The sequence below is a fragment of the Manduca sexta genome, chromosome 24, assembly GCF_014839805.1.
Source record: "Manduca sexta isolate Smith_Timp_Sample1 chromosome 24, JHU_Msex_v1.0, whole genome shotgun sequence".
Taxonomy (NCBI): Eukaryota; Metazoa; Arthropoda; class Insecta; order Lepidoptera; family Sphingidae; genus Manduca; species Manduca sexta.
Window position 1 is genome coordinate 5,151,709 of NC_051138.1, and position 13,591 is coordinate 5,165,299.

The 13,591-nt window shown below is 33.1% G+C and overlaps 1 protein-coding gene across 1 annotated transcript in view; it reads left to right on the plus strand.

The window, feature by feature from the left end:
• Positions 1-13,548, plus strand: part of LOC115448844 (hemicentin-1) — a 144,642-nt gene extending 131,094 nt beyond the window's left edge. The window contains exons 3-12 of the mRNA XM_037442340.1: positions 2,775-2,890; positions 3,450-3,642; positions 5,503-5,646; positions 5,948-6,094; positions 7,202-7,283; positions 8,120-8,222; positions 8,516-8,674; positions 9,784-9,898; positions 10,270-10,362; positions 11,647-13,548. Of these exons, the coding sequence (XP_037298237.1) occupies positions 2,775-2,890; positions 3,450-3,642; positions 5,503-5,646; positions 5,948-6,094; positions 7,202-7,283; positions 8,120-8,222; positions 8,516-8,674; positions 9,784-9,898; positions 10,270-10,362; positions 11,647-11,837 (1,343 nt within the window). The 3' untranslated portion in view covers positions 11,838-13,548. The remainder of the gene's footprint in view (positions 1-2,774; positions 2,891-3,449; positions 3,643-5,502; positions 5,647-5,947; positions 6,095-7,201; positions 7,284-8,119; positions 8,223-8,515; positions 8,675-9,783; positions 9,899-10,269; positions 10,363-11,646) is intronic.
• The last annotated feature ends 43 nt before the right edge of the window (positions 13,549-13,591 follow it).

Consider the following 13,591-nt stretch of genomic DNA (forward strand, 5'->3'; position numbering starts at 1 on the left):
ACATAACTTTAGAAAAGTTATAGGTGCCTTTGGATTTCAACCTGCGGACTTTCGTCTCAGCAATCTGTTCCACTCCCAAATAGGGCTATCGTCGCTACATACCCATAATGTTTTTGTGCTGTTTTTATACAACGTAAGGGCAGAACTAACAATTCGAGCAACTGAATTTTTAATTATTACACACATACATGGCACTGTACTGCGATCGCTACACTAACTTTTTGTTATAATGCCTTGCTCTACCTAAAACCCTGTATTACACTTTATATCAGACCACAGCAGTATATTATGTACTTTGCTGCTTGGTAGTAGAAATAGATATTACAGTGACACCGAATTTCGTCATTTTGCACCACCAACACCCACTCTCAATAAACGATCCTAATCTCAACCTTAAATCCGATTCCGAGAATGAACCAATCAAATAACTCATTTATAAGCATGTCAAAAAGATTTTATTCTGAATGGACCATTTTTGAGATAGATCGAAAAAAGCGATTGGGATCTTCATTAAAAATGGCGGTAGTTAACATTGTTAACACGTATTTATCGTAATAATTTTAAAAACAGTTTCGCAAATTACTAACCCACCAGTGGCGAAGGGACCATATAATCCGACTCTTGCCGGCTTCCCTTTCGTAATTTATGTAACATCTAATTATCATTAGAACGATTAGCAGACCGCATTTATGCATATTATTAGTACTTACATATTGTGTCGGGTTACAATTTTTGTTTATCACTTTGAATGACGAGACGAGCTTGCCGTTCGCCTGATGGTAAACGATACGACCGCTCATAAACAGTAGAAACACCATTCAACACCTTTAATTATAAAGTATTGTTTGGTATTCCACTGCGCTCGCCATCCTGAGACATGAGATGATAAGTCTCATTATGTTCAGTAGTTACACTGGCTAACTTACCTTTCGAAAAACTTCATCCTACGCTACTGTAACAGACACTTTACAAAAACATTGCCTGTTAGCAACAGTTACATTGAGACATAGAAACAACAGATAGCAAGTTTATATAAGACAAAACTAAATTGTAATATTCCCCATTTCAGTTTCATCTCACGTAAATCCGGAACAGAACGCTTGACTTTTAATAAAAACAATGACTTCCTGTCGAGGCTAATTACCTTCATGTTTTGTATTTGCTAAAAAAGCAAGTAACAGTCGCTCGTTAGTCATCTTAGTAATAAGCGTCAAAATGATTTATTCCTTCCTTACTTATTGGAGTGAGCAACGTTTTTCCATTTTCATTTTCACTTTGGTACAGTTAGCAACAAAAGTAGTTGAACAAATTTTAAATTTCGAATCGCCTTTAAACTTTTGTGTCCCTTTTAACAATCCTTTCTTTTTCACTAAAATAAACTTTTAAGGATTTCCCTTAGTTTCATCATCATCATCATCAGTCGCAGGATGTCCACTGCTGAACATAGGCCTCCCCTAAAAGTTTCCAGATCGCGCTATGGGAAGCGACCTCTAGCGACTTTTATGAGGTCATCTGTCCACCTCATGGGTGGACGTCCGACGTTCCGCTTGCCAGTTCGTGGCCTCCACTCCAGAACCTTCTTGCCCCATCGGCCATCAGTTCGACGAGCCATGTGCCCTGCCCACTGCAACTTTAGCTTGCTAATCAGAAATGAGGAGATCCGTAGAACAACGAAACTTACCTTAGTTTAGATGAAGACAAAATAATATCTCGATTAAAGTTAATATTATGGTAAAGCGTTTTAAAGCTTCTTTTGTGGCTGAGTTTACATCGTTATACAGTCAAACTGCTTAAAGTTCCAAGTTAAAAACTGTACTGAAATTTTAGTGGGTTCAAACTTGTGTTTCACATAATTGCCTACTGATATACATATATTAGTTTCTAGTGACATTACAACAGTTTGATAGAATAATACTGTTTTTAATTTTTTATATATTATGATGTTGGTGCAACTGGTAATACATACATGTAATAAAGTGGGTAGTTGGGAATGGAACAGACTGCCAAGACGAAGATTCACTGGTTCAAAGTCCAAAACACACCTCTGACTTTTTAAAATGACCTGTGTATTCTTTATCAATTATAATCCTTCACTTTAACTTCATTCCTGAGAATTCTGCGTAAGAATTTCAAAGATGTATGGTTTCCGCCAACCCGTCTAGGCTAGCGTTGTGGACTTAAGCCTAAACCCTCTCAGTAGTAAAGTAGTTCTATACTCAGCAGTAGGCAGTATGTAATACAGGGCTGATATTACTATTATTTAATATAATAAAGGAATTAAATAAATTGAACTTACAATACTAAATGAATTTCCAAACAATACTTTAAACTTAGCACTTAATAATGTGTCGTTGTAAAATAAAATCTGTTTTGTTAATCCAACTTCTATTATGGGAACTAAAACAATAACCGTCAAAACTATTTTCAGTTCCTTATTACTTTAGCCTTCTTGGGAACTTGTCTCTCTACCTAATTACACTTTTATGTAAAGTAATGTACAAGATGCTCTTTTCATTACGAAACTTGCGGCAAAAGGTTTTCAAGTACAATAATAAACATTTTTATTTCATTACTAACATTTCATCCAGGGTTTTCGGAAATCTAACATTTGAATATGCATTATGAAACATGTAAATTGAATATCCTTCGAGGAATATAATAAACTATTTTTTTAAATAACAAACCTCTGTTGAATGTTACTCGAAAATATACTTTAGTGTCTTTGAAATATGTAATGGAACGTGTATTCAATTTTGATATATTTATTGTTTTAGGGTTAGCGACTGAAGTTGATGATGGTGAACCCTACCTACACATAATGGCCAGATCGACAGTATACAATGCTGGCGAGAGGAAAGCTATATACTGTAAAGGGCGTAATTTGGCCGAGGTAAGTGTCTCAGGGAAACCCATTTTATGTACAACTTTAAATGGTTTGGTAAAATTATTATATACCATTTCAATATCTATGTGTAGATAAATTTAATGAATTCTCAGAGTGGATAATGATGAAATTTGAAAGATCGTAATCTCCAAGCTGGCACTGTACCTAAATCATCTGAATTAATGATCCATGCTTATTCATTCACCCATACCTCCATACTTACATTACAAATGCAAAATAATTGTCTGTCGCTTCCACGACTTTACCACTGAATCAATTTCGATTAAAATTTGTATCTCAAAAAATATAGTTTCACTTTTGTCACGAAAAAACTTGGTCACGCAAGCGGCATCACAAGCCGAACCTGATAGAATATAAGTTAGTTGAAGTCACTGAACGCCCAACTAATAATATAGCATTGTAATGCCTCCGAAGACGGACAATTTACCGGCCCAGCTCATATTAAGTTATCAATGTTGCTCATGGACGTCGGCAACACCACGGGTACAGTGAGGCCATTCTTTACCGTAGCAAATGTAGTGAATAAATCAAATATATATTACAGGAGATAAAGTGGTACACCCCCTCGAACAAAGTAGTCGAGATGCGTTCTACCAAGAATCCCAGGGTGTACGTGGAGAAGAGGAAAGATGATGGAATGCTCGCACTGATCATCCAATACATCAAGATCCAAGACACGGGCAACTGGACCTGCAAAGCGGGCAATAAGAGTGAAAATATTGAGTTTTTCGTTGGAGGTGAGTTTTTTAAGAAAGATTTTTATTAATAATAATAATATAATAATATCAGCCCTGTATTATATACTTGCCCACTGCTGAGTACGGGCCTCCTCTACTGCTGAGAGGGGTTAAGCCTTAGTCCACCACGCTGGCCTAGTGCAGATTGGTAGACTTCACACATCTTCGAAATTCCTATAGAGAACTTCTCAGATATGTAGTTTTCCTCACGATTATCACCGTTAAAGCGAATGATAAATTCACAAAGAATACACTTATGATTTTAGAAAAGTCAGAGGTGTGTGCCCTTGGGATTTGAACCTGCAGACATTCGTCTTGGCAGTCCGTTCCACGCCTAACTAGGCTATTGCCGCTTACGATTTTTATTATTGCAAGACAACTTTGATTATAATTTTTATAGTGAAACTACACTCTTAACAAAGATATTTAATATATTTTTTTTAAATATAGGAAGCTTTTAAAAACTCTTATACATTTTATATATAATCTACGATACTAAGTTTCCCTAAGGTTTTACCTTCTGTAATTCTACATCGAAATCTGCTTAGCTCTTTTAAAATTTTACGCCAATATCATGTCATACCCTAAAATATTATAAATAAATAAAATTAATATCGAAGTATGCAACTTTCGTGATTACCATTATAATTAAATATGTGCCGTCGAAGACCCAAAATAGAAAATAATTGTAGTAATCTCGTTTTCTTCGGATTGTATTTGCATATTATTATAAGTTTGTTTTGTTTTGTAGTTTAAATTCGCAAGCTGTGGTCTCCTGCAACCGAGAAAGCGCAAATATATTTTTTAAATTCTAAAATGCATGAATACCTTGTGCATACTATGTTTGAAATCCCTTTTTAAATTAAAAAAAAATATGTAGAAATAGGATTTTTTATTTTTAGTGATCCGTACCTCCAAAGGAACCCTTAAATAATCACTTTGTTGTTCGTCTGTTTGTCCATCAAAACCCTTCGTAAACTTATCGAGTTATTTATATCAAATATACAAATCTAAGCCTTTATTAGCTACGAAAAAAATTAAACTTGTAAGTCAACGCCATCAAAAAATATTACCGTTTATGTCGCTTATTTTGCGATTTTATGGTCTAATTAAAACATATAGGGTACTTACCTATCTATATTCTTATCCTGGAAGTAAACAATTGGGCAAGAAACCAGTACATGTAAAAAAATCGGAAAACTGTAAATATATGTTTTACTAATAAAAGTTAGCTTGGACGAAACCTTCGGTGTGCGGGGCCTACTCGCACTTAACACGGTTTTTAAAAACATAAAACGAGGTAAAAAAGCTCTATGTACAATACGACGTGGATAGGTACATTTATCAAAACTTTAACTCTGTAACAGCCTAATAGTGAAGTAAATCACAAGTTTGTACCATAAAGGAGGCATCGGTTATGAAAATGCTATAAATGTTTCTTTCTGAACGAAATATTTATGACTTTATCTTTACCGCGTTTAACTAAAAAAATATATCTCAATGAAATTTACCTTCAGATACGATACACAAAGGAACTTATAAAACATTTGATCAAACCTAAAAACAAATGATTCAATAGTAAAAAAGAGGCTTCCAGCTTTTTATTTTTTTATTGCTTTGAATAACTACACACTGCTGCTTGGTGGCGGAAATAAACGTTACGGTGGTATCAACCCAGGCGGACTGCCATATATGGGTAGTGTTTCTAAAGTTTATGGGCGGTCGTATCGCTTACCATCAGGTGCATGACAAGCTCGTCTCATCATTCAAAACAATAAAAAAGAAAACAAAAATCATCCAAAATCTATGCTATTTACCATACTTATAGAGAGATATATGAAATTTCTTTACGACTTTCAGAAAAAGCCAATATTGCTGAAAGAAACGTCAATATGGAAGGTGAAGAAGGCAAATCTATTAAACTCACCTGTGAGGCTAAAGGATACCCTACTCCAGTGGTGGTTTGGTACAGAGCTGACACCAGTCCACCAACTCCCATTCATGGTAAATAGGACTACTTCTAGTATTGTAAATTTAGTCTTAAAAAGTAACAAAATTAATAAAAATGTGTGAAATTAAATATAGAAGAAATCCAAATATTTTTTAAATATCAAAACTATATACAAATAATAAAAATTGGTATATATTTACATCATTATTCACTATGTTCTTTGCCTGAAATTAAACACTATTTAATGTCTAATAAAATCGTAGTCGATATCTTAATTGTACAATTATCCACGCGTCAATAATTTGGTCGCACAAACCATACATACAAAACGTACTTGACGTGATAAATTTTCAGCTGAACCAAAGAAGTACATCATCAAGTCTGACAACTCACTGGAAATTAAAAATCTTAACCACGCCGACGTCGCTCCCTACGTATGCAAAGTTAGACAAAAGGCATTGTCTCATTACACCGACAAGACGGTTCATCTCACCGTACAACGTAAGTACTGCAATTATTAACAATATGCTATAGACATAGTTTATGCCGTTATTTTTAACTATTTATTTTTTTGTAAAATAAGCATGAATCGCTTTGATTTTTTTTCGAAAGAATTATTTATTTATTGTCACAATAATAACTTGAGGATAATTTATATATTTATAAATAAATTAATTTCGTAAGATTTCCCTGTAGACTCCTTGGTATCCCAGAACCAGTAACCGCTAGTAGTACAGGTTCTATATTAAAGAACTAGATCAATATAGTAATAGTTACTTACAATCTAACAATTTAATTGAAGGCCAGGTCATATAATATTCAGAATACAAAGATCAATGAAACGCTTGCTCTCTATGTGTTACCAGTCCCAGAAATCAATGAATTAAAAATATTTGTTTTACTTTTTAATTTGTGGCATTTCTTTAAAAAGAACACCTAAATACAACTTCTACGTTTAATATAAAGAATAATAATATCAACCCTGAATATACTGTCCCACTGCTGGACACGGGCTTTCTCTACTACTGGAGGGATTAGGCCTTAGTCAACCATGTTAGCCTAGTGCACATTAGCAGACTTTACATACCCACAAAATTACCGTTAAAGCAAGCAATAGCTCACAAAGAATACGCATATCTCTTTAGAAAAGTCAGAGATGAATGCCCTCGGTATTTGAACCTGCGGATATTCATCTCGGTAGTCCGTTCTACACCTAACAAGGCTAACGCCGCTTATACCTCTATATTTGATGAATGAGATTTATTATGTTTTCTAAATTATACTGTTCAAATAAGTTAATTGTTTTAGAGAATTTCAGTAAGTATATTATACGGTTATTTGTATTTACGTATACTAGTTTAATATTCTATTCATTTAAGTTTATAAATCCCGATGTATCCGATTAAGTGGCGACTTAACGCCAGTGGAAAATTAGCAATTTCACCAAATTTAGGTCGCGTTTATTATACGGACGAGATAATTATCCAATTATTACTGTGGACAGTAAATTTCTTGTATTATTCATGCAACGTTAGGCTAATATAATGGAAGATTCACTAGACTTTGTAACTAACGTGGCAACAATAACATGTAATTTTCTGTTTTCAGATAAACCAATAATGTACAACCAACTGAATACGCAAGCCTCAAAATACAAGACTGAAGAAGTTTACGCTATTATGAATGAAACGTGAGTATTTAATTAATATTTAGGCTATTTTAATTGAGGGCCTAAAGCAAAATACATGCTTAATTTTTTTTCCGAAATGCGATGTTGGATACTGTATTTGTATAATTATAACTATTTGTACATATTTCGTATTATTTTATGGTCGATTGGCAATCAAAAATGGTTCTAGCATATATTAAGATAAGTAAAATTTTAATACTAGTATCTTTAATCTTTGGTCAAATCTACGATTCTATGAACTAATGTGCACCATTGTTAAAATTATTTTGTGTCGTAAGTGGGTAGTCTGCAATTGCCAATTTACATATTAGGTTAGCTACTGTGGACACTTATCTCAATTGCATAGTAATTGTATTAAAACAATTTGTTGATATTATTATAATTTAATACTTTGTATTTCGGGTAAAGAAATTAACACCGTCAACGAAACGCCTTATTGTTCGCTTTATTTAATTTTCGAAAAGATCTAGGACTTTCGATTGAGACTCCTCAACCTTTATTGCTTTTTGTTCTTGATTCGATCTAGGACGCCACTTTATTTTAAAATGGCTGCTTTTTTCGATTGGTAAATTTAAAATTATTATAAAATATCATTTACTTGTATTGAATGTCCTTTTCCAAGGAACACTTTAGATGTCCATTTTGATTCAAATTGACTTTAAGTAAATTGTTTAATTTTACATCGTTTTCATTTCTTCTATTAATACTTTATTGTAGTAATTAGGTACTCCTAATTACTACATTTATAGTCTAAAGCTCCATTATAAGTCTACGGTTTGTATTTCATCCGACACACTCGACTATCTAATTAATTCAAATATCTATATTTATTTCAGCAAAAACATTACATGCAGTGCTATCGCTAACCCTGCTCCATCGTACAGCTGGTTCCGACGACTTAGCACCGACGAAGATGTGCCCATCAAAGATCCTGAGATGGTAATATTTTAATCGTAACTTGGTGTACGTATTTGACGAAAAAATTACATTATGGCCGAAGCAATGTTTAGTTTATCTACAAATTGGTGTTATCAGTGTGACAAAATGAATAACAGACTTAACTATACCTAAAAAATTGACTTTATAATAATCATAGACAGATATATTTTTTCTTACATTATATTAATTAACAACGTTTACACTTAAAAATACATCTATGTATTATCAAATACCTATAATCCTACTATATAATCTGTGGTTCTAATTGATTTTAATTTTTCAATTATTAACAGTTCTACACCGCTGAGGACGGCTCTTTCTCCATCTTGATGCTGAGGATCCACAACGAAAGCGACATTGGCCAGTACATGTGCGTGGCGAACAACATCAAGGGCCAGGAGTCAATTATCTTCGACGTCGGGCTCGGCGACAAACCCAAACCACCTGATTTTGTATGTATTTTCTAAAGTATTTGATTGAATAGTTGTCCTTGGTTCGATTCTGGCTTGAGAAATGATATTACCTTCTGTTAATAGCAGCGGTGTCTGAAATAGTGTCTGATACCATTTGTAGATTCAGAGTAAAAATTATTTTATAATAATGTATGTAATTCCTACAACAGGATTCCATTACAAATTAAGAGACAATAATAAAGTTGGACCCGTAGCACCACGTTGCGTTTTCAACGATCTTTTTGACGCGCGTGCAAACTATGGAATAAACTCCCTGCATAGATGATTCCCGGGCGCTATGACCTGTTCTTATATAAACGAGGGTTGATACTGCTCACCTCACAATATGCACTGGCTTGACACTGTCCATGGCATTGCATAAGTCCATGGGCGGCAAGTGCCGCTTACCGTCAGACGGACCGCTTGCTCGTTTACCTGGTTAGCAGGCGAAGGGTGAAATTTTTCAAAAGATAACCCAAGGCAATAAAAATTGCTTTAGTTTATATATAGGGGTCAATTTAAAGGAAAACAAAAATTAAGACAAACGTAAATAAATCGAAAAGGGAAGCCGGTAGGAATCGGGTTGTATGGATGCTTCGTCACTGCTGATTAGGCAATACATCAGTGGCAAACAACAACAAACGAACAACAGAATAGAGTTCATTTTAGGAAAATTTCATCCTATAATATAAGTACTAATACGCAGAAATGTGGTCTGCAAATAGTTCTAATGATAGATTTTACATATATTACGAAAGGGAAGCCGGCAGGAATCAGGTGTTATGGATTCTTCGCCATTCGGAGTAGGAATATATATTGCTTTGAATAACGAGACGAGCTTGCCGTTCGCCCGATAGTAAGCGATGCCATCGCCTATAAACAGTAGAAACACCATCAGACACCTTGAATTACAAAGTATTGTTTGATATTCCACTGCGCTTGACATCCTGTGACATGAGATGTTAAGTCTTATTATGTCCAGTAGTTACACTGGCTACAATGTTCTTCAAAATGGAACACAACAGTTACTACACACTGCTGTATGGCGGCAGAAATTGACGATATGGAAAAATAATACCTAAATAATTAATATGTTGTTATTATTTCAGGTGAGCCTGTACAGTGCTGACGCTTCATCTTTCACATTTAATGTAACGTGCACCGTTTGCCCTATGAAATTAAATGATAGTATTTCGGACAACCCTAAGAATCTTACTCTTAAAGGTAAATGTTTATATCCTATACATAATGTGTTAAATAATCTAATATAGAGCTGATAATTTACCCTCTGTTACCAAATTATTACCTATACTGGTGTATTTCAAAGTTGATAAGTTACTCCTTATAAACTCTTGTATCTCCATGTGTTTTCACTGTATAGTATGAGTTTGTATTGTACGGGCAAATTATTGTTGTAGACGCTTGTAAAATTCAAACTTTATAAGTAAACTATTATGGAATCAGATCATATTTTATTGTTGTTAAAAACATTTATTACTTCATTTAAGCATTTTCATTGTTTATATTCCGCAATGTAATTCTTAGATTCTATTTATTTACCGTCAATTTAAAAATATATGTACATCTGCTTCCAGGTTTCTCATTCCAATTCGTGCCTGAGGTAGATGACTTCCCCCCGGACTGGGACAAAGCGTTATCATTCGACGTCATGATTGAAAGTTCAAACAGTAAGGCCTTTTTTATTTATTTATTTAGCACTTTATATACAAATGTATACACGCTGACTTAATGCCATAGCATTCTCTACCGGTCAACCTTAGGGTGGTGCCGAGATAATCATGGTAAGTGCATGAAAGAAGGGTTGAAAATTTAAAAGTTCAAATAATAAAAATATATAAACAAATAGATATATAAATACATGAAATAAATATTATTAAACATAAATACATATGTAATATATAAAGAACTAAGGTAGTGACCCTTCCGCTTTATTTGAAACTAACTTCCGCTTTTTCAAATGCATTATGTTTTAGAATCTGTATTGAAATACTGTACTTACCCTACCTTTTTATTAATAGTGGCCCGTTCCCACCAGTGGGTAGTTAATATTATTTCTAGCTAACTTACACCTGTCAAACTTGTTAAAAAATTTCAATACATAATCGTCTACATTCTTAATTGGTTCAGACGAATTAACAAACATTCCGCTAGCTCACTTAGACAAGGTTCTATGTTAATATTAATTTATGTTGTAGAAGTACGAGTATAAATTAAAAAAAAATCTTAATTGCTTCTTTATTTATCTTTCCGGATTATTTTCCACTGACAAATATACAGAATCATGTGATATACTTATATAATTCAATTTGTGCAAAAAATATAATATAAAGCCTTGAAAAATACCAACACCAATCATCGGATTCTAAACATACAAAATTGAGCTCTATTTTGTGTAACATTCCTAACAGATTTTCACACGAAACATCTATCGTGACCCATTCGTGACACGAGCTCATGTTCTGTGTTACAAGAAATTGTACCATGAGTTTAACATGCTAAGATAAAGTTTCCACAGACGAAGCTGTGAACACAGCTTGTAAACTAACAAAAGTCATAGTCATGCATTCTTCGTCAGAGCAACTAAAAATGTTTATACTGCAGTAGATTTCTCAGATTTTGATTTATTTATTTCAAAACCGTATATTTGCAAGAATATTTTGGTTCTCTGACTGTTGAGCGTTAATGTATGAACTACATAGATGCTGATTGTTTGTTTTTGTATGTTTTCATTGATTCTTTCTTTTGTTTTCTTCTTTTTTTTCAAAATGAACTATCAGTTGTACTTATAATATACATATATATTATTGTGTAATGTTAGAACTAAGGCATAATCTAGACACGCATTCTATATTTAATCGTGGAAAAATGAAATTGGTGCTTTGTTACTTTTCTGAATTGAATTTTGTAACACTGTATGTTACCAAATAAAATAAAATTAAAAATAATTTCAGACTCGCTGTTCACCGTCGGTCAGTTGGCGAACAGCACGAAATACCACGCACGTGTGTGCAGCATCAACGCTGCGGGCTACTCCGACTGGGTGCCGATCCTGCCCAACCCCGCAACCACCAGCACGGCTGTAGCCATCCTCAACTCTCTCACACTACTCCTCATGGGTACCATCCTCGCGCGTTGTTATTAATTGGCTGTCACGGGATAATTGGTATTTTTGTTTTGTGATATTTTAATTGGGTGTTCAGCAAAACCGATCTAAATTACGTGTAAATTAGATCTAAAATACAAATTCTTATCAAATTGATTAGCCTTTTTATGCTTGGCAAATATAGCCCATGCGTGCCATAAGAATTGAGTATTTTAATACTGATTTAGTTCAGTTTTGCTAAGCACGTCCAATTGCAATTTTACCTTTAGTTGACAAAATATGATATTTTATTTACTTATAACCCCTAAAATCATAGACTAGCGTAATTTATTTAATTTATTTTAGTATTTTATAGTTAGCAACTGATGCCAAATATTGTTTAATATATTTTAAGATGTATTAATTATCCCCTTGACATTCCAAGAATGTAGATAGATATTTAATTTGAATAAAAGTAATTGTCTATTATTGAAGTTTTAAATAATTATTAAGTGTTCAATTCTCTTATATATTTAATAACGGCCTGAACATCTATAACTTGAACATGTATGTATGTACTACTATGTCATTGTTGTAATAGAGGAAACTTGGGATGCGTTAATTGTAGCCACTATGTTAGCACTTGTATTGCAGCTTTTGGAAAATTTGTACTTTAAATAAAACGTATATATAGAGCCTAAAATTATATAAATTATTCTAATGGAGGTGTACCTTTTGGATTACGAGGAGAATTTTCAGAGACACTTAATGTTTTAAAAACATAAAGTAGTTATGATGATTTCATACAAAAATATTATATCGGTAGAAAATATATTGTTCAAAAGTTCTTCAAACTTAGCAGCAAGCGCAATAAAACATTTATAATTTGCAATTCTATGTGTAAATATAATGTATGCTTATAATTTAATGTATTCTATCATAATATAGTTTTAAGTTAAACATTCAGATTGAAAACTTGTAGTTAAGAATATTTAACAAATATGTTATTCAAAAACGTAAGAGCATTTTGTGTCGACGTGCAAAGCGCATGAGAAAAACGATTTGAAACTTAAGTATAGCAAGAACTGATATAATTATGCACTTAACGTATGGGTAGGTTTAGAGTACATATTTTAAGTTTCTTATTAGTTTTAGAATAAGTAATTATTAAATGTTGATGATACTGAATTTTTAAACATTGACAATATTCGTGCAGGTATATCATTCCATTTAATTTAGCCTATTTAATTCGTGAGTTCACTTTCATTTATTGGGTTGTATTTACTAACACTGCGGCTTAGGCTGTGGTTAAAAACGTCCGACAATTTTTTGAATTGTAACGAGTAAGTCCTCGATTTGAAGTTATTTCAGCAAGACTGATATACTATTTAATAGTTTATTTCTACTGCTTCTTTACATTGATTAATAAAGTTGAAATTCAAACCATTTTGCCAAAGACATTACTCACAAATTAGCTTAACAAGCTTTGTTCACTAAAGGGCATACGGTTCCACGACATTTTGATGTATGAATCCAACTGCAGACTAAATTCACGTGTATTTATATAAATTAGGAAAAATATAAATAACAAGTTGAATTGATTGAATTTGTTTTATAAGATGTTTATTGTCGTTCAACCAACACAGAGTGTTCATGGTTTATATAATTTATATCTGACGTTTATATAACATTATATCGACGCTAATTTCCAAAAGTACATTAATTGTTACATCACTTTCACTGGCCTCTAATAAAAGAATTTCTAAAAATATTGATTTTTTAAATTTCTCCAGTTTTCCTATACACAAATATTT